The 26,060-nt window shown below is 43.9% G+C and overlaps 1 protein-coding gene across 2 annotated transcripts in view; it reads left to right on the top strand.

Moving 5' to 3' along the window:
- The first annotated feature begins 5,563 nt into the window (after window positions 1-5,563).
- Window positions 5,564-26,060, top strand: part of ADHFE1 (alcohol dehydrogenase iron containing 1) — a 388,378-nt gene continuing 367,881 nt past the window's right edge. For both annotated transcript variants that reach the window (XM_078687223.1, XM_078687222.1), the window contains exon 1: window positions 5,564-5,690. In XM_078687223.1, the coding sequence (XP_078543349.1) occupies window positions 5,635-5,690 (56 nt within the window). In that variant the 5' untranslated portion in view covers window positions 5,564-5,634. The remainder of the gene's footprint in view (window positions 5,691-26,060) is intronic.

Here is a 26,060-nt window from a genome sequence, read left to right as displayed (position 1 = left end):
ACTATACCTTATTTGTTCCCTTCTGTTTTTTTTTAGCAAATTAGACAGAATTGTCTCCAGATTTTTCTGGGGCTACCGGAGAGCCAGAAGATCTCTTAAATGGTGTACTTTACCTAGGATTAGGGGAGGCTGGGGGGTCCCAAATTTTCGGTTATACTATTGGGCAGTCTCTTTAAGATACATGGGAATTCTAATTTTTCAAAATTATACTATGGATGATTCAGTTAGACCATCAATCTACGAAATGGTTCTGGGCTCTGAAATACGACAATGTTTGTTGAGATTAATAGAACCCAGTTATTATAAAAAAACAAAATTTAAAATTATGATTTCAGTGTTTCAAATCTGGAAACAGTTTAAAAAGAGATTCAATTGCTGCTTATACTTAAACTACTATACACCTCTTTTGCATAATCCGGTCCTACCAGAAATCTTTAGAGGCCTTATAATTCAGAGATGGCACTCTAGCGAGTTGTGTTTATTAGGAGATCTATATTTAACGGGGCAATTTGCTTCATACTCCGACTTACAGCAAAAATATAATTTACCAAAAACAGATTTTTTTTAAATATCTACAAATACGGAGTTTTTGGGAGTCAAAAAATGTATTAAATACTATTACGATGGGAAAAATAGATGTATTAGAAAGTTGTAGGAAAAGAAGCAAAATTGGTGTAATATATCAGATGATGATAAATAGAACCCAGGACAATTTGTATGTATATACAGATAAATGGCAAAGAAATTTTGGAATTGGAATTGTTGATCTATCTAGGTCAATTGAATTGGCTAGTAGGGTACTATTTAACGGCTCGCTCAAAAGCCAACATTTTATGTCCGCTTTTGATTTATATTACACCCCAGCTAAGTTGGCTAAATGGAAAGCTAAAAGTGGAGATAAATGTAGCCGATGCAACCTTTTTGCGGCGGACTCCGTTCATATGTTTTTTAGTTGCCCCAAATTAACTCAATTTATTACTGATATACAATACTTTTTAAATAATATTTTGGGGACATCAACTCAACTATCCGCAGAATTAGTAATATTGGGAATACAATCGGATCAAATTGGCAGAAAAACAATGGATGTAGAAGGCCTGATGTTTATATGTATGTCTGTATTTCGTTATTGTATAACTTCACGCTGGCTAGATGCTGATCCACCAACTTTTCAGCATTGGCAGTCTAAATTATTAAACATTTATCATCTTGAAAAAGCGATTTATAAACTAAAGGGACGGAGACGAAAGTTATTTGGTCAAAAACTTTGGGCTCCTATTTCTAACTGGATTTAACTCAGTTAATTTGGAAATTAATGTTATAAATTATTTTCCATGTATCCTTTGCAATATTTGGTACTATTTTGGTAAGGATGTTATGTTGGAATGATTCTTTTTTTTTGTGTATGGTTTTCTGTACCCTTTTCTTTTATTTATGTATCTGTAACGGACTGTACCTTAAATAACTATCTGCTGTCATAAAATCAATAAAAAATTTAAAAAAAAAAAAGCAGTAGCAGACTCCCTTGTGTGGGCTTTGCGGACCCCCAGGTGTATGGAATATGTAAAGAAGATTTAAGGACACACGGAACAAAACATTTTCAAGACATTTTGGTTATTTGTGGTTCCAAGGTCTCATGTTTGTGTATGTGATCACCGGGAGATTTGTAATTTTCACTATGCATATGTGAATGTGATGTATTGTTCTTTATGTTCTCTGGACAGCCGTTGAAAAGAGAAATATGAAAAGAGTTAGATATACATGTTTTGATATATGAAAAATAATATATTTAAAGCAAGTTAATGGTTGTGTTGTGTCAGTGTTTTTTGTAAATCATTTTTCTTTAAAGATTTGTGTTTTTGAGTAGGAGAAGTTTCACACATGCTTGAGGGATCATTCATAGGCCCTTATAGCATTTAATGTTTAATGAAAAAAACATTATTTTATAATTCCCCTTGAGGAGATTTCGTTCACCTTGTTATCCGGATACGTCCTCAGGATCAGCGTGATGCAAAGATAGGCCACCTCCTGATCTATCCAAACCCTGAATGCTAAAATAGCCAAAGGTTAAGGAAGGATCAGACGGGGGCAATAAAGCCCGCGGGGAAGGGGAGGGAACAGCAGGGAGGGAGATCTGAAACGACAAAGAAAAGGAAAGTAAGAACCCCTTCTTCTGTTGTGTTTCATACACAATAACCAAAACAAGAAATACTAAAAACTCTGACCATATATCCATATACCTGTAAATAATAAAGAACACCAGGTCTCATGGGAAGATAAGTCTCTTCACCCTTATCCACTTCAGTATATATATTGATAGGGACCACACCAACCACACCTGTGAACACAAACACACTTTCTTGAATACATTCACATACCGTGATTGACTGAACCAATATACATATATATTGCGTACGTACCCCCTTCTCATTAGACACCACGTATAAGGGGCTTCTTGATTGTGGGGTGTAGCCAAGATTAATGTCTGCGTATACAACACAAAACGCTGGGTTAAAGTCACCCTGAATAAACTCTATAACACAGTACCTTGTGGATTCTCTGGCATGAGGCACTAAGAACTGAACAATGAACGTTATGTCACCCACTTGACTTCTCAATCCGTTCTCCAGAATAATCCCAAAGAAAGAACCCCAGCCGGGGTGGCAAGACGTCAAGCTTCCAAACAACTGACAGAATGGTTACCAAGCCTAGTAACGACGGTGGGTATTTGTAGAGATTTCGTCCTCCGCATGAGCCAAGGAAAGCGGCTCCCCAACGGAGGGCAAAAGGAGCAACAGCCCACTAGTAGGTAGAGACCACGGCTAGCGCTCCAACCAAGAGCAGAGACGATACAAACACCGCGGTGTCCGCACTGATATCTTGCGCTCTCCAAGGAAGCAGAGGCGCATAACACGCAGCGGTACAAAATGGGTTAAGGACCTAACCCTTCACGAAGCAAAACAATCGTCCTCCGCATGAGCCAAGACGGCTCCCCAACGGAGGGCAATTCAAAGATGAGACAAAAGAATCAGACAGCCGTCTGATTGCAACAACAGAAGTGTGCTAGGCAGATTGGCAGGAAAACACAGGAACATCCAAAGGCAAGCCACAACAATCCTGGAAGAACACGAATATCCGACGCCCTCTACAGGTTGCCGGTCTCCTTTATCACTTCCTGCTTCCTCTTGGAATTCTGGGAGATGTAGTCCCATGCACGTCAGCGGCGCTCAGCGGGAGTATGACACACCTGACCAATCTGGTTGAGTTCTTACATTATTTCTTTGTAATCAGTGACTGGGTGTGTTAGAAGTCACTAAATATAAGGAAATTAGTGATGTGATTTTATACACTGATTGCAAAATTCCATGTATTATAAAGATATTGCAGGTCATTGAGTAGTCCCATGACCATATAGAGGAATAAGGCCAAAGGCTGAGTTCCTTTAAAAGGTCATGGAACTCCAAGGTGACTTTCAATATCTGTGTAATGAATGTCAGGGAGTACTTTATTCCTTATAGTACATGGTCACCCCATCACTCTTCCAGCTTAGTGTCTTCTTCTTTCATACGAAATAGATAGGGTGTTCGCTGACGTGAAAAATAAAAGTAGAATTGGCGCAAAATTAAACACATCAAAAAGCAGTTCGCTCAGGCAAGACGCCAGTGGTTCCCAAACTATGCGCCGTGGCTCCCTGGGGAGCCACCAAACCTAGCCAAAGGAGCCGACACCAAACACTATAATGCATTTAATGTTGAAGGGTCTGTTGGCTTCAATTAAACTAATTAGACTTAAACGCATGATGACGAAGATTTGAAAGTGACATGCCTACAACTGTAAACGTAGTGCTTAATTGATGGCATGTTGAGGGAGATGAGTTCCATATTTCACTGGATCCTCACGTTCCAACTCTCCCAAAGTAGGCAGAAAATGCCTGATTTTGTTTTCTTAAACTCGTAAGTAGTTTTTTTTATCCAAATGCATTTTACACCAATGCAATTTATCTGAAAAGTACGGTTGTCCTGTCTATTAAACACAATAATTATTAGTGAGTATTGACATTTGTACTTGAATTAAAGGTACTTCCAGTACACATTTCTTTCAGTACACACACATTTCCAGACAGGCTGTCTCTCTCCTTGAGCAGAGGGAAGTAAAACACCATATTCGGCATAATGCCAACATCTGAAAGCATAAAAGAGGGACGTTTAAAAAAAAAATCTAAAGAATGATATACTTGCATTGATTTGGAGGCAATTTTAGGGAGAAGACAGCAAAAATAAAGCTGTATGTGGTTTACAAAATCGTGCGTCGCCTGCTGATAAAGGTCTTTTGGCATGTATGACATGGGTAGAAATGGAAGTGCATGCAAATATTCTTCAAGTGCAAAAACACTTTGGCAATGGGGCCCAAATACATAGGGGTGCTATCTAGCACTGTAAGTGGGATAACATTTGAGAAGGTACTATAAAAATGGCATGGGCAAAGAAGTCTAACTAGGAATATTTTATTAGAGGCGCCACCTTAGTTTGGCTCAATCCTGCCCCTCCTACAGTTAATCAGTGACTGGCAAGGTTGCTCTCATTATTCCATTTACAGAGTAGTTTATATCTCCAGAAGGGTAAAAAGGCCAAATAGGGAGGAAAGAAGGTCTGGGCCCCCTTGGAGCAATAGTCATGGCGGGGGGGGGAGGGGGGAGGGAGGGGCGTAACCAGAAATGTATACTCTTTCACTTATCACCTGTGTAGTTGCTATTGACATAACCTTTATTTTGCAGTCCTGACATATGTATATCATCACTGATGAATTCTGACCTGTTCTGCCATATGACCTTTGTGCAGTTGCGATCTGTATTTTTTCTTTTTGTTTGATGTAAATAGAATATGATCATTTATGTACTTTGATTATTCGATGGAGTACGTTTTCGTGATGAATTAACTGGCTGAGATGGAATGCATCTTTCAACTTATGTTTTTTCTTGGTCTATGTATATCTGTATTTCTTACCACCTTTAATCAGAGCATGTAGAAATTAATGTTTTGATGCCTACTCCTGTGAAAAGAAAATAATATTTATTTATTTTAAAACAGTTAGATAGTTGGTGCAAGGCCCAAGGCAGAATTTCTTTATATGCAATATCCTTATAATGTGTGACAAGGAGTACTTTATCCGAAATATCCCAATTGATCAGCTACCTCATATCTTAATTAGAGGTTACGAGAGACTAAACAAGTCCTCTGTAACAAGAAAGTTAGTAACTGGCTTTTATACAGGGATTGAAAACGTCGATGTATTAGAATAAAACTTTAATTTAAACCCTGGCACTGTTTGACTATGAAACCCCCTGCGTTTAAAGCAGGCACGAGGACGAAAACACTGGAGCACGAATGGTGATAATCTATTAGGAAAATTTCAGCACGAGTAAGGAGAACTGTCAACAAAATGAGAAAATATTGCACAATTATAACCGTTATGATTTTTGACAATGTTATAATTAAGTTGGGGCGATAAACTCGGTGTTTCAAGATACCAAATAGCTTTCGGGGGCTGTCCTGCTCCTGTGGAAGTCAGGGGCGGAGCTGAGCTGAGCTTCGGCGCGGGAGGAGAGTCCACTCCCGTCAGAGCTCTCCTGCAGCTATGGCGGCGGTGAGGCACAGGGTTGCTCGGCTGCTCCAGGAACTGCAGCGTGCCTCGTGAGTCACCTCTATGCGCACGCTATACGCGTCGGGCGCGGTTAGGGTAGGGTTTACTTGAGAGGGTTGGAGTGAGGTGAGGGGAAACCTTCCGAAAATTATTCGTGCTCTCGTACAGGCTACCTAATCAATAACACCAGCTCCTGCGCCCGGAGTCAACATGTTGTCATAAGGACATTACTTGCATTAAATTGAAATTCACTTTTTGTCTTAAAGAATTGCGCAGGGAGGCCGTCCTTTCCACAACCCCGCTCAAAATACACTCTTGACTCTGTCAAACCCCTCACAATTTACAGTCAACTCATGGGTCACTTCTACGGTGATTGTGCGAGAAAAGTACTTCAAAATGTGTTTCTGCAGCAAACTGATTACGCGCAGCGTTTCTCCAGCACGGAGAACACATTTACTTTTGTACATTGTAACATATGAAAATTACATTGTCGCGTCGATTTAGAAACTTCACACTCGAACCACATGTTTTTTTTATTACAAGCTAAGTGGGGCGTGTTTAACAGTCTTGGTATATTGATTGCGACGGGTCGTGTTAACGTAGTCATTTCGTCTGCCCGAAATAGTCTCTACTTTTTTGACGTTAGCAGAAAACTCCTTGTAATCTGTGTTGCCATGTTCCAGTCCTGGGTCTGACTTTATTACATACATAATTACCCTCGGTGGTGTTGAACCATATTCCGTTTCATGGAAATAAAGCAATACTGCAACTCCCAGAATGCATTTAATTCTTGACGAAAACCTAGGACTAGTTGGGTCTGGACTGTTCCCATGAGGCGCATGGTCAAGGCTGATTTGCATAAGGCTGGGTCTAAACTGGGGTTGCATGGTGAGCAAAAGAATGATGGATTTAATCCAGATCTATTAAGGGGGGGGGGGGGGGGTGAATGTTTGGTTTGCTCTGCATTCTGTCCATCATCTGTGAAGAAAAAAGGATGTAACTAACGCACTTGCATAAAATAGCCCATGAACATTGACTTTTCCACGAGATTTGATGTGAGATGTCTATAGTCCTGAGGAAGTTCATGTCCCAAAAGAGGAATAATTCAAGCTCCAAAACACGTTAACAGAAAAGAGAAGCAGGGCCTGCATCTATACCCTTATTTTTTTAATCTCATGGTAGAGAAACACCTGTAAAAAGTATTTCTAGCTTTCCTACACACACTTTTTTAATATAGGTCTGAGAGTTTAACAAAGGTAGAACATAAATGTTGACATAAGAGAATTAGCCATACCAGAACTAGGGAACCCATAACTAGGAGACTGTACAACCAGTGAACAGTAGTACCCCATGATATTTACACTAGGAAGGAAGGTTTCATCATCCTAAATGAGTATATGACTGTTTGGTAATTGTATTTGAAGATTAGCTTTTTCCTCCAGGTGTGCTGTGATTCTTGTATGTTTGATTTTTTATGGTAAGTGTACAATAGTCCTTTAACTACTCTCATTCTCTCTTTAGTGTGTTAGCTACCTGTCTTTTACCCAGTGCTTTAAATGGGGAAAAATAAGTGTAGGTACTCATTAAATTGAGCTAGGGGAGTGGCTAGTGGGCGGGGTTAAAAGCAGGGCGAGACATGATGATACTAACACGATATGTTAAGGGTTCCTTGTTTTGCAATATTTGAAGCTTCTCACTGTCATACTGTTCCTTCTTGGTTGCTTTTGGCACAATATTTCTAATACAGACAGAAACAAGCAGACCATGTACACACAAAAGCATTCCATGCATTTCTTTAAAACTACCTCCTGAGAGTGTCCAGATCCTCTTCCTCTCTGACCTCGCTTTCTCTCACACTCAAACATAGACTGAAGCAGGAAAACACACACAAGCAAACAAATACTCACCTAAAACGGTTCACTTGGGATTGTTACAGCACAGCAAGCACAGTGTGAATGACAGAAAAGGGTCCATTACGGCCCTTCTCTATCAAACACAGCAGGGCGTGAAAACTCCAAAACAGGGATATCCCTTGTATAACGCACAAGAGCCGCTGCTGAATGGTTCAGCAGTTACTCACCTACGAGCTAGAGAGGCACTTTGTCTGTCAGAGTGCCGTACAGATCGGCTGTACTCTGACTGCCTCGAGCTCCGCAGCACTAGTACCAATTAGTTTACCTTCAATGAGTACCGGTACTCTCCCTATCAGTGGAGAAGTGCCGGTACTCTGATCGGTAAAAATAAGAAGTGCCGGTACTCAGTACCGGTGAGTACCGGCCCATTTAAAGCACTGTGTTTACCTGTTCTGTGTATGTTAGATAATCATGTGATGTGCCACCTGCCTGTTACTTATTATCTGAGAAGAGTTTACTTTTGGTTTAATGTGTAAAGCCAGCAGATTTTGAACTGAACTAGCTGACTTTGTAACATTGTAAAACATACCTGACAAGTAATTCAATGTCACGTGTAACACCTTAAGCCAGTTATGGCATTATAGCCAAGTTCACTTTGTGTTCTGGGACTTCGAACCAGTAAAGAAAATGTTAACTCAACAATACCAGATCCCACAATACAGTATACTTTTGGCTTAAAAGAAAGAAATGGCTGATGTGTTAGAATGCACTTGACATTGTTTTTTCTTCAGAGTTTTATATAGCGCAAACTTGACCCAAATCGGGTATCAGAGCGCTTTACATAGCACCAGTTACGTTACATGAGCACACACATTCATTTTTGTTAGGAACGGGGAGATTAAGTGATTTGCCCAGAATCACAGGATGTTTGGCGTCGTTACCGAGACGCGAACCCAGATCCACAGGGTCCGACTAGTGAAATGCTAAATAAAATTGTGTTCCTTTATCCTTGAGAGTTAAACAGCCCAGTGGGTGAGAGGACAGTGATAGGCTTTCAAATGTCAATCCAAACAGCTCCCTGCTAATGGGCTAACATTGCTTATTTAGAGACAAGGGAACCCTAAAGGTAGGCAAGGACCTAGGGTAACACTTTTTTTTATATTAAACAGTGGTCCTTGTTAAAACAAAAATTGTTGAGAATGAATATAGAACACACTGGATTCTATATAGTCTACCCAGCCGGACAGACCATTTTAATGCAAATAAATAAGTTATCTGTCCGAGGACAGTTGCAATATCCAGTCGGATACAGTCCTGTATCCAAAACAATACACAAAGGTGTGACAAGGTGATAGGTGACAATTTAAACACATAAATCAAAAAAGGAGAACAAAACAAAATATAAAACAGTCAGGCGAAACAGAAGGGAAGCTTGCTCATAGTTATACATAATGCGACAAGCTAAATAAGTAACCACAGACGTAACACATTGAGATGCAATTATTCGTGTGTACGCTGTTTTTTGAGGTCGACGACGTTTCGATCCCTATCTTTAGATAACTGGGATCATCATCAGGACAGGAAATACTGTAGGCCTGAGATATCACTATTGCATGCAAACAAACATTAATGAAGACATGGGGAAAAAGGGGGGGAAAGAAGAGAAGAAACATGGAAGAATTAACACTTGAGACTTTTTGTTGCACGTTATTAGTCATACTTTTCCATATCCACACTCAGCTGAGAGAATTGGAAATATTCCAACAAGAATCCAAATTAATTACTGACATGATGTACACACTTGTGTGGGGGGGCGAGAGGGAGTCGGAACCGGGTGTGGCTATTAGCAAATGAGGAAGCCAGGGAACAGCAGCCCAGTAGGGGAGAATGCACTGTGTGCAAGGGGGAGAGTTACTGTGTGTGATCTAGACACGGGGGGCATTGGGCACTACCAATAGTACACAGGAACACATACGGTGTCTGGGGTCATAACATGTTGGACTCGCATAAACCCAAGGATGCACAGTTGAAGAAGGAATTACACGAGAAGAATGCAGTGAGACCGGACGGACTAGCTGGGAACTATTATAATGAGGCACAAGTGATAACCGTGACGGGCTTCCAGCGATACCAGTGGTGCATAGGAACAAAAGCGGTGCCCGGGGTGACAACGTACTAACCTCGCAATCTACCTGAATTGGCGCAAAGTGAAAGAAACATATCGATAGGGCGGTGAAAACGAACGGGCAAAAATTACCTATTATTGTGAGGCACACTGACAAGGAATTCTGTGAATCGGAGTGAAATAACTGTATCGGTCCCTGAGGTTGGAAGGGTTCTGGGGAATTAAAAATGATTATTAATTGGTGGACGGAACCAACGTGCGGTGAATAGAAGGACAGGAGGAAGGATGGTCTAATACATGATAGGGAATTAACGGGTCCTGGCGGGTTGCCGGTGACCTGAGGAGGCAAGAAACGGGGAATGTAGCAACTTCCATAATGAGGCGAACCTAGTATCACAGAATACAAAACCAACCACATACCTTGAATTAAGCAATTGCCAGACGGCGCCAGTGGGCGGGGGATCTGGGGGCACTAGGATGGTGCCGCGGAACGAAGGAATTGGCAGCAGGGATCGGTAATTACCGTTATCCAGCCGTTCTGCGGATCATAGTAACCTATGCATGGTGGCTAAGGATAGACTGAAGTACGTGAGGATTGAGTGCCTATAAACCCACGTGTCTAAAAGGAATGGGAAGTGTGCTCATAACGGAAGTTCTGTTGTGGCAAGTCAGCGGCCATCTTGGGTGTGGGTCGCGGTAGGGAAGGAGTGGATTCCCATGAAGGGACAAGGCAGCATGGATGGCTAGTGGATAGTGAATTCAATTAACAATAAAATCGCATCCTTAAGGGGAAAGGATTTCTACAGTAGAGTCGTGGCTGGTTCGGGAAGTATATTAACAATGGGAGATTTTGTGTAGGAAGTCGGAGGCCATCTTGGGAGTGGGTCCCACTAGAGACAACGAAGTTAACACAGTGATACCTGTCATAGGCTAGCAATGGTGGGGGTCACAGTAGAGAATTTAAGACTACACAGTTATGACAATTTGGCAATTAGTGTATTATGCAAAATATTTACAGTGAGGTTGCTAGCTAGTAGGAAACTTAGTGCATAATAACAGATTTCATAACCCAATGGAGACAAGTAGTACCAATTAAACATTGTCCAGGAAGGCACCAGTCATGGTTTTTCGTTGTTTTACAGAAGGGTAGTCCAGTCCTCTGTCCTGTTGAGGCCATTTTTAGCTCGAGGGACCGTTGCACTGCGAAGCAGTGAGGGCGGAGTCCCGAAGAATTTATGTTTTGGAGTTAGGGGGCTTGGAACCCGCCTCTCTCCTCCATTCTCCTCCATTGGCTGGCTTCCCAAACGGAGGCCAGCCATTGGAGGAGAAGGAAGTCACTCCAATAAAGCCCCGTCTCTTTCGGATTTGGGGGCGTGTTTTTTTGCGTTCTTTGGACTGTGATGTCATCCGTCACTCAGAACGCCAAAAACACGCCCCCGAATCCAAAATTTTCGGATGTTTGCGGCCGGCATTTTATTTTTACTTGTTTCTCTTGCCACCGTTTTTTTGGTTCACTCTAGGGCGTAGCAGCATCGTCAGCAATAATGTGCCACAAAAACCATGATTAAACAAAACACGCATTGACACAGCCCAAAGATTGCCAGCTAACGCCAGAAATTCGCTTTGGCAAAGCTTTAAAAAAAAGGCAGTGTATGATAATCCATTTTCTCAATCTGTCGCGTACTGGCTACGTAAACGAGTGCCATATTGTATCTGTGCGGTTGTTGCTGCCAGATGTGTTTATTACACATACAGTGCTCGCCTTCGATGTTGGTGTTGCTGCTACGCGTGTTACCCATTCAGCGCTTGTTGTCTCGGTCATTTTCTGTGCAGGGCGTTCTAGTTGATCATCGGCTGCGAACGTTTACTGTCAGTGCAGGCTGCCGAGTCTTCCTGGACGCTTTTGACCCGGAAGTAGATTTTCTGATGAAGTAGGTGCGCTGGTTGTTGTTACTGGTGCTCGCTCCTTTTGTCATGGGATAGCCGAAGTTCCTTTCCCCGGGCATCTTACGCCAGGGAGCCTTGCCCTAACCCCCCGACAGGATGGGTAGCCCTCAGCCGGACCTCTATGTGACAGAGTGCAGCCCCTCGCCGTCCCCTCCGAGCTCCCCTGTTTCAGATGATCCCGACAGGGGGCAGGACCAGAGCCGTACACACTTATCTCTTCTGCGGCCCGCTCCCACCGATGTCACAGAGTTCAGCCTTAAAGAGCAGCTCGAATCCTGCAGGGCGCAGGTGCAGCAGCTGGAGAAGCTTCTGAGCCAGAGGCAGCGAAAAGAGCGCATCACTGACACCTTCAACCAGGATCCGAACTGCCAAGAAAGCTGCATTCAAAGACCGACTAGACAACAACGCCCACAACAGCAAGGAACTATTCAACATCGTCAAAGAATTTACCAACCCCACTGCCAACTCCAACGACATCACTCCCTCTCAAACCCTTTGCGACTCCCTAGCTTCGTTCTTCCACGACAAAATCGCAGACATCCACAACAGCTTCGACAACCAACCCGAAGACCAACCCACCCAACCTTCTACCGTACCTACACCCCCCTTGAACATCCTTAATGACTGGAACCCAATCTCCACTGAGGACACCATCCGCCTGATGAACTCCATCCACTCAGGATCCCCCACAGACCCATGTCCTCACCACATCTTCAACAAAGCAGACTCCATCATAGCACCCTATCTCCAAGACGTCATCAATTGCTCCTTCAAATCCGCCACCTTCCGGGAAAGCTGGAAACACGCCGAACTCAGCGCCCTCCTGAAAAATCCCACAGCTGATCCCACCGAACTCAAAAACTACCGCCCCATTTCGCTCCTACCATTCCCGGCCAAAGTAATCGAGAAAGCAGTCAACAACCAGCTTGCCACCTTCCTCGAAGCCAACAAATCCCTCGACTCATCACAGTCCGGCTTCCGAGCCAAACACAGCACTGAGACCGCCCTCATCGCAGCAACAGATGACATTCGAACACTACTGGACAATGGAGACACAGTCGCCCTCATCCTCCTTGACCTCTCCGCAGCCTTCGACACAGTCTGCCACAGCACCCTTTTACAACGCCTCAACAACATCGGAATCCAAGGAAAAGCACTGGACTGGATCACCTCGTTCCTCGCCGGAAGAACTCAGAGAGTCCGCCTTCCACCGTTCAAGTCGGAGGCCACCGAAGTCATCTGCGGCGTGCCACAAGGCTCTTCACTCAGCCCCACCCTCTTCAACGTATACATGAGCCCCCTCGCGGCCATCGCACGCCAACACAACCTCAACATCATCTCCTACGCTGATGACACTCAGCTGATCCTCTCCCTCACCAAAGACCCAAACACCGCTAAAACCAACCTACATGAAGGAATGAAAGAAGTAGCCGAGTGGATGAAGCACAGCCGTCTTAAACTGAACTCAGACAAAACAGAAGTCCTCATCTTAGGTACTTCCCCTTCCGCCTGGGACGATTCTTGGTGGCCAGCTGCCCTAGGAAAAGCACCCATTCCAACGGACCACGCACGGAACCTGGGCGTCATCCTGGACTCCTCCCTCTCGATGTCCAGACAAGTCAACGCAGTTTCTTCATCTTGCTTCAACATCCTCCGCATGCTCAAAAAAACATTTTGCTGGATCCCCACCGAAACTAGAAAAACGGTCACCCACGCACTAGTTACAAGCCACCTGGACTACGGAAACACCCTATACGCCGGTACCACCGCTAAACTTCAGAGAAAACTCCAACGCATCCAAAACACATCAGCCAGACTCATACTAGACATCCCGCGTAAAGACCACATTTCCGGTCATCTAAAAGACCTCCACTGGCTCCCTGTCAATAAGAGGATAACGTTCCGCCTCCTCACTCACGCACACAAAGCACTCTACGAACTTGGACCAGAATGCCTCAACACGCGATTATCCTTCTACTCCCCCTCCCGCCAGCTACGTTCCTCCAACCAAGCCCTCACTGCGATTCCACGCATCAACAAATCCACCATGGGGGGGAAGATCCTTCTCCTACCTAGCGGCTAAAACATGGAACTCCCTTCCCATTCACCTCCGCCTCACTCAAAACCACCCAGCCTTCAGAAAGCAGCTTAAAACCTGGATTTTCGACAAATAATTCCCCACCCTTCCTCAAGCGCCTTGAGACCCTCTCGGTATGTAGTGCGCTATATAAATTATTTGACTTGACTTGACCTTCGGCATCAGGTGAACCAGATAGAGACGCTTTGTCCGGGCTAGTAAGCGCTGAATTAATGCAGTTACAGACTGGGCGAAACAGCATAAGCTTTCTCGCATGCACACTGTGGTCTTCAGGCACAGACCATGGGGACTGTTCATTCCATGGACACACATAATAATCGATGTTCCCCAGGCTCAGATTGTGACACTCAGAACAGGGCTTTTAACTACTTGAAACGCAGCCAGGGGAAGGAGCATAATAATTGCATAATCCCATTTACACAGCACCTAAATCAGCCACAGACACGCCCACTAAACCTGAACGGCAAGCACAGTGTGAGGCACAGTCACTAATGCGTCAACACTACAATATATAAACTAAGGCTTTCAGAAGGCCGCAGCAGAAATGTTTACTTTCCCCAGAATAGATATTTGCATTGATTAAACAAACAGCATTGTGCAGTAGCTAGCACCTTTGAATCTGCAATTTAAAGCATTTTAGACTAGATGACGTACTACATGTTTGCTTCTCTAAATTATGTACTTTGTTTTTTTATAACAACAACCTAAATTCATGAGCCCTCCACCTATTTATATGTCCCCGCATGTTCTTTTAAATACCCATACCTCCTAATTTAGGGGTGGTTCCCAAAGAACTTTTGAGGAGGCATGTCTTTCTTTGAGAAAGTTATAGAGACAAATGTTATGTTGATGGCATTTGTATAACGCACTTTCTGCAAAGCTGCATGTTCCTGGTTGGAGGGCAGTTGTCAGCTCAGTAAGCCTTGGCTGCGTGATTTTCGGTTTCTGAGATGTAGGCCAGTGGACATGCACCAAATGCTTATCAACCGCTTAAGCGGGTAACATGCCCTTTGCCACGTGATTAACATAGTCTAAGACTAGAGATGCTGGCTGTGCGGATGTTTGTGCTTGGTTTATTTTGGTAGCAAGTATTATTTGGAGCACTGTGATAGCCCGCTGGAGGTCACATTAGCTCCATGTTGGATATAGGTGAAATGTTTTGTCAAAGGTGTACTGTTGGTTGTGTTGTGTGTGATTTCAGGGTGGCACGGTTTTTATCTCAAATTAATCCAGAAGTGCAGTCTAGTGCTGTGCATATTTGCCCTGAAAAAGTGTAGTCACAGGAGATCAGGACTAAATGGTGACATGAGAAGTGATATACGTAACCTTTTCAAGATAGAAATACTGCCTACTGATGTACATTTACATCACATAAGCGTGGTTACAACTAGAGCAGCAGAACAGTTGGCGAAATAAGCAGAACGTATGCAGTCTTAGTACGGATGTCTCCCACTTGCCCTGTGTTAATTGTGGCCAGTTTTGGGCAGGGATTCTTGGCCATACTCTTCTTATGCTCCCATAGGTTCGCTGAGCTGATGATCTCCAGCCAATGCAAGCCATACTTACGTAATGCGTAAAACCCAAGCCAGACTCGCACCTTGCACGTGCCAGGATGAGTGAGAAAAGATTCATTCGGAAGGCACTGCAGTGTGAGAACAAGACAGATTACTTCTGCCTTATAATAACCCACTCCCCCCCCTTCCATGCCCAATTCTGTCAGTTAGATTCCCTGGCAGTGTTTTGTGTAAATGGTATGGAGTCCTCTTCCCTTTCTTAAAGTTTCCACCCAGGCATTTTAACTTTGATTTATTTTAAGTTGGAAATAACCTTTTGGGGCAAGCAAAATTAAAGGGCCTGATAAACCAAAAAAAATACATCTACACCTGTAGATGTACTACTATGTACAGATGTAGATGTATGACTTTTGGGAATCCTTGACCATTTCCAGTAGTAAGTTTGGAAACTAGACATTCATGTGACATTTTAAATGCTGGAATTCCCACAGTGTGGACTTTTATGCGCTCTGTCTGTCTGTGTGTGTGTGTGCGCGCGGCTCTGTCTGTGTGTGTGTGTGTGCGCGGCTCTGTCTGTGTGTGTGTGTGAGCGCGGCTCTGTCTGTGTGTGTGTGTGTGTGTGTGTGTGTGTGTGTGTGTGTGCGCGGCTCTGTGTGTGTGTGCGCGGCTGTGTGTGTGTGTGTGTGTGTGTGTGCGCGGCTCTGTGTGTGTGTGCGCGGCTCTGTCTGTGTGTGTGTGTGTGTGTGTGCGCGGCTCTGTGTGTGTGTGTGTGTGTGTGTGTGTGTGTGAACAGCTCTGTCTGTGTGTGTGTGTGTGTGTGTGTGGCTCTGTGTCCGCGAATACTCTCTACTACTCTAATGCTCACCTGCCATTGTAAATGACAATACCATTTATTTATGTTTTTTTTAAAAATGAATAAAAATGTTATGAGCAATGCCAATAGCTCTACCTTTAATAATTCCGAGACCATTGCATTGTAAATGCTTGTTCATACTCTGAGTGCGCAGAATCCACTTTAGCTCCTCTTGGTTCAATAGGCTCGCAATATCAGCTCCCCTTGAGCGTTGTTTGATCTGGTTAATGATTGTCCATTTGATGTCCTTCTCATCATGTCCATGATTTGAGAAATGTTCAACCAGGGGTGCGTTTGGCGTTTTGCAGCGGACATGGCTTCGGTGTTGGCATATCCTGGTTCGTACTTTCTGGGTTGTTTGACCTATGTAAATGTTCTTTCATGTACATTGTATCACATAAATTACATTGCAAGAATTACAATTTGTGAAGCTATTTGACTTGATTTGCACATCATTAAAGGTGAAATCTTGTCCCTCAATGACAAACTCACACACACTACAATTACCACACTTTTTATGTCCCATCAAAGGAGTAAAACCCCAAAGTTCAGACAAAGTGGATCATGATTTGGTAATGGGGAGAGCTGTCCTGATCAGATGGTCCTTTATATTGCAGCTTTTTTTTAAAGCAAACAACGGGCGATCAATGGTCAGAGTACCTGCATTAAGTACAGTCCAAAGTTTTAGGATAGATTTACGTATGGCATTTGATACTGGTGAAAAGGTGGTAACACATACCATGTGTTTCTGGTCTGTCTTGAGTTTAGAGGTGAGTAGTACTTCCCGTGGGCAGTACCACACTCTTTTGCGAGCATTCCTTACCAGTCCCTTGGGGTAGCCACGATCATGTAGCTTTGATGAAAGTACGGATGCCTCCTGAAAGTAATCTTTCTTCTGGTAACAATTCCTCCTCAGTCGTAAGAATTGTGAGTAAGGAAGTGAGTCACGGAGTGCACAGTGGTGATTGCTGTCGTATTTTAGTAGTGTGTTACTTTCTGTGGGTTTGCGGTATAACTTAGTGAAGAGTTAGTTGTTGTCATGGTAAATGGTGAGGTCCAAGAATGCTATGGATGATCTGTTGTAAGTAAGTGTGAAACTGAGGCCCTGGCAATTGTTATTAAGCCAATGAAGGAACTGGGAGAGGCTGTTTTCTGTGGAATGCCAAATTAGAAAAATATCATCAATGTGGCGCTTCCACATAGAAATGCCTGCAAAAAATGGATTTGTTGGGTGAGGATTCTAGAAGTTTTCAGATGGTCCATATACAGAATTGCTAAGTTTGGATCAAAAACTGCGCCCATTGAGGTGCCCTTTACCTGCTGATAAAATTCAGTTCCGAAGGAAAATACATTTCTGGTAAGACATACTTCCAGTAACTGTAGTATGAAAACTGTAGGGACATTATGTGGACGTGGTCTTCTGTCTAGTACTTTCTCAATGGCAAACATTGCTTCCAGCTGTGGTTTATTGGTGTAGAGCGATTCTACGTCTAATGTACACAAGATGTCAGATTCAGTGTCAAAAGGATGGTGCTCCACCAGATTGATCATGGACATGCTGTCCTTCACGTAACAATCTGTGAGTGGTACAAAGTATTTTATGAAATAGTTTACAAATTGGAGCCCCTTGGTCAATTTGTAAACTATTTCATAAAAGACTTTGTACCACTCACGGATCAATCTGGTGGAGCGCCATCCTACCCTACCGCGACCACTCGGATTGAGAAATCCGACCACCCGCGTTGAGAAATCTTCCCAGGAGGTTGATTTTCCTCGCTCACGCTCGCTAACTAGACCTTGGTGAGCAAGGGAAAATCTCGCTAGGAGGTGGATTTTCCTTAGTCGCACTCCCTAACTTGACGTTGAGGAGCGTGAGCCAGGAAAAAAACTTTTGGGAAGTCCGCATGCATGCTGCGCGGAGTTTGCGGAAAACTCCACGAACGGTGCGGAGTTCACTGCCCCACGTCAGCTCGGAGTTGGACTAAGTCCAGTACCACATATGGTCACTCAAAGGTACTGCATCACCATCTCATAGAATATAACGGAGGTAGGAACTTAAAATAGGCCCCCTCAGAAATAATATTACATTAAATTAAAATACTTTAAAATTACATTTTTAATTAAATGTAAATAGAAATCTAAAACATTTTATTTCATTTTAACATATATTAATAATCAGTTTTGAATTAAGAAGTATTGAAAATTAGGTTTTAGTAAAAGCGAATTAGATTACTTGTAATCAAATCTATACATCACTTTTAATAATTATTACATAAAACACAATATATATTTTTCTTTAGGTTGGTACTCTCTTTAAAAAAATTAAATTTAAGAATATTATTTTAATTTAGTGTATTTGGATAATTGAATATTACATTTTAAATAAGTTATTAATGTGTTAGCATTTTTTCTTTTGTTCTACACTTAAAACTAATGTTGGTTATGCTTTGTGGCCCGTTTTTTAAAATGTATTTATTTTTTTAATTAAAATTTGAGATCAAGATATGACAACCAAACAGGGATATTATCATCTCCATACCAATAGACATGAATGTAAGAGGCATTACTGCTGTAACAAGTACAAGATGTATTTGGTACATAAAGTTAACCATATTCCCCCCCTCTGATCTTTTGCCTTCCCATCTTGCTGTGCAGGTACACATTTAGTTGTGTTATCTCAAGATAAAATCTGAAACATATGTTGACAGTAACCAGTTCTTCAATTTGATCCCTTGCCCGCAATCAGGAAGAGCCATCAATTTTGCCCCACTCCACGGGGTCGGTGCGGCGCAATCACACATATGTCTAGGCCACTTTCTCCAAGCTCAGGCCTTCCCCTTGAAGAGCCAGGCTTATCCTAAATGGCCTCCAGGAGTCTTTGGGTCGCAGTTTAGCTGGAGATAGGATCCTGATAACATGGAGCACCCTGCAGCAAATCTTTGAAAATGCTCCATCACACTGCCACTCTGTAGTTGGCGAGAAGGTACAGGATGGCAGTTAGATTTTGCACTCCAGTTTGACTATCTTTAAGGTAGCCTAACAGGGTGACCAAGGGAATCCTGGACGTTTGAAAATCCGTCATTTCATCAAAAGTGCTTAGCATGGACCCCTGGAATTCTATTATCCCTGAGCACTGCCTGGACAAGTGGAGGAAGTCTGTATGTGCTAGACTACAGTCGGCACAGTCAGGGCTCTCGCTCACCCCCATTTTATGTAATGACAGCAGTGTGCTGTACATCTAGTGCAAGTATTTGAATGTATTAGGCAGAGTCGATAGTTGCGAGATAGCGCATTCATCTGGGCTCAGCAAAAGCACCACAGTTCCTTTGTTAGTTCGGATCTTAGGTTTTGCCTACCTCCTAGAATAAGCCTTTGGGAGACATGCCAGGGCCATATTTGGGAGGGTGTTGAAGAATAAAACAATCCTCTGGCTTCAACGTAAGGCTGATTGGATGTTGGACTTATTTTCTCAAATCTTGATGGTTAGAGGAACCCCGTGGATAGGTCTTGGCGGAGAGGAGTCTAAGAGAGATTGCCTGATTGTTAACTTTAGAACATCGATGGTGGTTAAATAACTTTTATATTTCTTTGCAATTCAGTTTAAAGCCCCAGGCTCTATCCAGGTGTTGCCTCTGAGCTAGTTTTATAGACAATACCTACTACCCAAGGCAAATAGGTCTGAGGCCAATGATCACTCCTTCTAATCAGACTAAGGTATAATATATCCACCAGAAATGCCTTTGAACCTTTGGCCACATTGGAAGACATTCATTGACGCCACACTAAAATGGCTTCTGCCTATAAGGCAGTAGAGCTTTTACCTTCGATCCAGGAAACATCTCTCATTTTGGCTACAGAGGGCACACACATTATCCAGAATTACCATACTGAACCCAGTCTTTGTAAATCTGGCCTGTCTCAGCCCGATGTAGTTTCATTGGAAAACCAAACAAAAAAATAAAGAGCCCTGGTGAGAAGGTTCTCATTATTGTTTCCTGGAGAATTGCGAGCGCACGCACAAAAATTTTAAATCCAGATTTTCTCAGTTTCATAAATGTACTTGAAATTATATGCCACAAGAAATCTGGATGACTGTAGATTTACACATCAACAGGTACTATGCCTTTTTTCACCGTCAATATCATCTAAGGTGGGCAGAGAGAGAGGAGGTCTCCCCAATATTTTTTCTGGTAAAGTCACTGACCTTAAAACAACAAAATGTTGGGTTTCCCCTTATTTTTTGGTTTCTCTCGTATCATTCCCTGCCGAACCTAACATTTTGTTCATTAACTTTTATTAGATCATTTTTAATCAGTCTGTTAGGGATAAAACTTGTCAACTCGATTAATTTTTAGAGGACTTTTATAAAAAAAAAAAACGAACGTACCGTTTATAATATTTGGGTTGGAGATTTAATTATTATCGCATACTTTTTCTGATACACAGGTCTGTTGTTTTAGTAATGATTAATATGAAAATGCAACACGTTTTTAGGTTTTGCCTGCACAGCCCTTGCGCTGTGCTTGTGAAATCTATTGTAGTTCATATAAATTTGAAAAGGGGCTTACATCCCGCCCCATTGATTTCCTTGCTTTTCATTGGTTCCTATGCCTTCCACTTAATTATACTCAGTTTCTATTGGCCGTATCATACGGTTTCCTTCTGTTCCCATGTTTTTCCTTGTGTGCTTCTCTTATTAGTTTCCCGGTGACCAAGTACTGTTTCCATCCTCTTTTGTGGAACTATTTATTTAAGGTTTTGCATGCACCGTGCTTGTTTTGGGTTCTTCAGCCTCTCTGCTGCTTCCTCTGTCATCACCTTGCTCTGTTGTTATTGCCCTGAAAGCTTCTGGTATTTCGTGAATGTCCTAATACGCATACAATGGTTGCAATTGTAGGCAATGTTGTGTGAATCACCATTAAAGATTCGATTTATGGATTGCCTCTTTCCAGCAAATGCCAGCAGGAAAACTTGATGTACTAGTAGCAGCACTATGTAACGCCTTGCTGTAATTATCTGACAATAACTCCCCAACATCGCCGCTTACCTGCAAGATGGCTTTGAAAATGGCACTGAAAGAATGCCGATAAAACAGCTGCCTCAGCACAGGTTTAGTCTTTTGTAGCACACTTTGATAGTACAGCATCAGAAATAACAGTTTCTCATGAGAAAGTACGCAACAAGAACAGCGCAGCACACGTAACACTGTGGAGAATGCAGGTGTCTTGGTGTCAGTGTTGTCATTAAAATGGCAAATATAAAATCAAAAGTGCCGCAGTAAATTACACTTCAGATCTGGACAGGCCATTTATGACCGAAGAATGAAGGAGCTGTTAGGGACGCATACACTTGCACTGAGACGAGTGCCTGTTAATAGGAGATACTCTTATTATTCTGCTACTGGCCTGTTTTAGAAGCGTCAGCATTTCCTCGCTACCCCTCTTAAGTGTACTGACCCCTATGCTTCCTTTGTACATCAGAGTACATTCCGACCCAAGCGTGTGGCACCTTCATGGCTACAACATGCTCTGGAGTGCAGAAAGCACTCACCTCTGATTCCCTATGTAACAGGGCCCTGGGGTCTGAGGTAGCTGTAGAAATGTTGTGCTGTAGTGTAGAAAAGTGCCCCTTTTACCCCCCACATTTTGCCTGCCACATGTTACACTTTGACTTGGAGTGCCCTGGGTCCCTGCCAACCAGTTTCCCAGGGCCTGTGTTCTTTCCCAAAACTGTTCCTTTGGCACATCTCTGGCCACAGGTAAGCTCCCTGTAAAAGGTACCATGGGTACCAAGGGCACTGTGACCAGGGAAGGCCTCTAAGGGCTGCAGCACCTGTTGTGCCACCCTTAGAGGCCCTGCACCTTAACACCCACACACTGCCATTGCAGGCTGCGTGTTGTGGTGCAGAGAAAAGTGAAGAGTCGACATGGCACTCATCCCTGTGTGCCGTGCCTACAACCCACTGCATCAGGCCTGGGAAAGCCATCCCTCTAGCAGGGTGCACTAGCCCTCAGGTGGGGGCACAGGGGCATGAGCCATGTACCCCTACAGTGTCCAAGTCCATTATTAGATATTGTAAGTGTAGTAAAGCTTAAAGAGTATATGGTCTGGGAGTTGATCATTACGAACTCCACAGCTTTATAATGGCTTTGATAAAGCCTGGGAAGTTTGGTAGCAAACGTTTCATCACATTAAACCCACACTGATGCCATTGTGGGATTTAATGCAAAATGCACTCAGAGGGCATCTTAGAGATGCCCCCTGAAAAACGACCAACCCGGTTGTGGTTCCTGAATGGCTGCCCGCCATTTGCCACCACCAGACAGGTTTCTGGACCCCTGGGTGCAGAGCTTCCACTCTCTGGGTCCAGAATCAAAGCCCACTCTGGCCAGAAGTGTCATGCCTCCTCCCCCAGGATGGGCTGGGTCCACTAAGGGGAAGCTTCAAAGGCCTGCCGCCTTTGGAATCTGTCCCTGCCTTTTTCTGCCCCCAGCATCTGGCCTCTACCGCTTCTGACCCCCACTTTGGGTGGGAGAATCAGTGGGAAAACCAAGCTAGGTGGAGAGGTGTGTCCACCATTGCCAACCCCACAGCTCAGGTGGGGGAGGCGAGGTGAAGCACATATCTCAGTCCCCTCCAGCTTGAAGATCAGGGGACTTAGCCAATTAGGGAGAGTCTCATGCCCCCTCCCACCTTAAGGAAGGGGCCCATTGGTCCCGACCTACCCACCCCTAAATTTAGGGTTTAGGGGCAACCCTGAACCTTGCCTCAGATTTGAGGAAGGACTGAAGAGCTGTTCTGACCCAGAAAGAAGAGGACACCTACTGCTCTGACCCCAGCCCCTCTGGCCTGTCCCACCTCCGGCCTGCATACAGCAAAGAAACCGTCATGTACAGCAGCTCCCCCAGAGGACTGGCCCTGCAACCATCTTACAGACTCTTTCTCCTGTGAGCACCGGACATACACAAGCAAAGACTCACCCACAGAATCCGTATCCAGGCGACTCCACGGTTCTGCACCTGACTCCTTCGGGCCAAGTCCGAGTGGCCCAATACCACAAGGAGACCTCCCCAGCGGTCCTGACCTGGGATCTGGTGATCTTTGACCTCCCTCCAGCCTTAAGACAAGGCCTGCAGCCTCAACCTGAAGGGTCCCCCCGACCGCGACGGAGCTGGTGAAGAAACCCGATGACAAGACACCCCTGCACCCGATGCCTTACAGCCTTGGATGATCCGGCTAATTGTGCCCAGGCATCCCCCAGAACCCAACTCACCTCTTCAGGAGGTGGTTCCCCTCTGGAAGTCTCCCTGCCTGAGCCTGCAGGTACTTTGCTTAACCAAAGGTTACCATTGGAATCCACAGGGTCCCCGACGTCTTCTTGTCACACTGCACCCAGCCGCCCCTGTGCTGCTGGTGATGGAGCTCCTGTGCTGATTGTTGGACCCTGCAGTGCTGACCTTAACCCCAGGAGCTTTGATCCCACACCCGAGCAGCCTGCTTATAAGCAGTCCCTAACCGAAGGCCCCCTTAGCCCTATTGGCTAACATTGGGACCCTGCACTCTGCAGTCGGCTGCCCAAGTGCCGCTGGTGGTGCAACTTGAGGGCCAACCTAGACCTTGGGGAACCTTGGTCCTCCTAACCCACAAAACTCCCACTCATAAGATGTTTACTTACCTGTGAAACCGATAACCATTTTTCTCCCATAGGAACCCATTTTATGAGTTTTTGGGCCTAAACTGTTCCATGTTGAACTGTTGCTTTGTATGGAGGAAAAAGTAACTATAACTTAAACCAAGAAAAGTCTTACTTGCCTTGTATTGTGAGATCCCTCTGTGTAGTATCTAAGCAAACCGTCCCCAGTAGTCGATGTAATCGGAAAGTACACATTAGTCCAGAAGGAGCGTTTTAGTATTAAAACAAGTTATTATTATCACACTTCAAAATCCTATAAAGAGCCCTAAAGAGAATCTTCCAGTAGTATGATGTGTAATTCTTTTCTTTATTCAGTCAATTCATCAATGTCAGCCAACATCAGGGCTGTAAAGTAAAGAATATATAATCATAATCTAAACATACACATCCAAATAATACATTCCAGTTTGACCATTTATACATTAACAAGAGCGGATGGTATCCACTCGAACATACAATCTCTACTCTGCGTATTTAACAATCTAAGCAACCTCTTCATAGGCCTGAACAATTTGACAAAACTAAATTCATAACATGGAGAAACAAAAACCCCACAAGAAACGTATTAAAACAGAAGGTTGAATCCTAACATTTAGGAGTCGATTCCGATTCGGGAAAAACCGCTCCGAATAGCCGTACGGAGCGTTTTTCCCGTACGACTCGTACCCTGCAACGTCCCCCGTTCGTACGACGAAGTACGATTTGTACGAGGAGCTGGACTCCGTACGAATCGTACAGAGACCGTACAAATCAAATCCCCGTACAAATCTCCCTCGGAACCCGCTGTACGTGACATCCGTACGGTTCCCAGCTGGTTTTTCCGACCCAGCAAGTATGATTCGTGTTGGGTAAGCACCGTTCGACGCTTTTTCTACAGGAGCCGAAAACATCCGGAGAAGCAGAGTTCGCCTCGAAACAGGTACGGAACGCCCCCCCCGGGTACGGTGCATACACCCCATGATCGCAGAGGTACGCACCGTACCCCTGCGATCATGGTGTGTACGCACCGTACCCCGCGATCATGGGGTGTACGGTGCGAACACCCTGCGATTGCCGGGTACGGTGCGTACACACCATGATCGCAGGGGTACCCCCGTACCCCTGCGTTCATGGGGTGTACGGACCGTACGGTGTGTGTGATTGTGTGCTTTTCCGTACGAATCGCCCTTACCTGACGTGGACCGTACGAATCGCGTCCTCATACCCCGGTCCGGATCGTACTCGTCGGGTCATACGGCATGTTTCCGATTCGTACGGAGATGGCTCCGGATACGAATCGTACGGACGTTTTTTTTCCAGGATCGGAATCGACCCCTTAACATCTGTCTTATTTAATCCCTCAACATCAGTATTCCCTATATTGGGTAAGTCTAAGGGTAGCATCTTAAACCTCTTCATTATGTTCAATGTATGTACAACATGCATGGCCCTAAGTGGGGGAAAAAAACACCAGGAATAAAGAACCCATAATCTCACCTCCAACTAATTTGAATCCACAGGTCGATATCTGACCATAGGACTTATTTCTGTTGCAACAAATCGGTCCCAGATGGGGAAAACACTCTGTCAAAAACAAAAAATATAAATGTCACATGTCCTAAATTCACGTAACAGACTCAACATCTCTATAACTCTACTCTAATAGTGACACCGTACTCGAGCAATAACTGAAAACCTTTAGCTCAGCTTGGTTAATGTTCGTTCACTTTCCAACACCTGAACCGTGTCTCTGATCAAAAGATTCCTTCTTAGTACCCCCATCTGATACCCGTCTAAATTGTGTGCAGACATCCTACTGTATACAAAAGGAGTGAATATGAGTTGATTTACATCCTTTATTGCTACAGCAAAAAGAACCTCAATAAATATCCACAACTGATCCCCATCCGCTCACCTTTTAAGCACTGCTTATATCAAACATCCAAGGCTAATTCCATATTCCTGTTGCTCTAATTCTTAGAGAGCTTCATGTGAAAACATCTGGACAGTACTATTTCTACAGACCTCAAGTCTTTACCAGAACTCCATATATCTACTGCAACAAAATAACAAAGATACTTTAATATAGCCAAAAAAGCCACCACCTATTCTTCGCAACCTGTATCCAGTGAAGTCTAGAAACAACCCTCCCTCTTACAATTCTTAGTACAGAATATCGCCGCGTTCCTCGCTTCCGGCTCGATAAATCCGGAATGAGTGAAAATGCCCGCCACACTCACTTTTAAATCCCCTTTTAACCAATTACAATAGTGCAACCTAACGTTGCCCCCGGTCCTCCAATCACCGCAATACCTCTATTAACCACTTGGGAGCTAGTAAACAAACCTCCCCAGTGCT

This window comes from Lissotriton helveticus, chromosome 4_1 (genome assembly GCF_964261635.1).
Source record: "Lissotriton helveticus chromosome 4_1, aLisHel1.1, whole genome shotgun sequence".
Classification (NCBI taxonomy): domain Eukaryota; kingdom Metazoa; phylum Chordata; class Amphibia; order Caudata; family Salamandridae; genus Lissotriton; species Lissotriton helveticus.
Note: the sequence above shows the minus strand (reverse complement) of the source record. Positions and strands in the feature narration are given on the sequence as shown.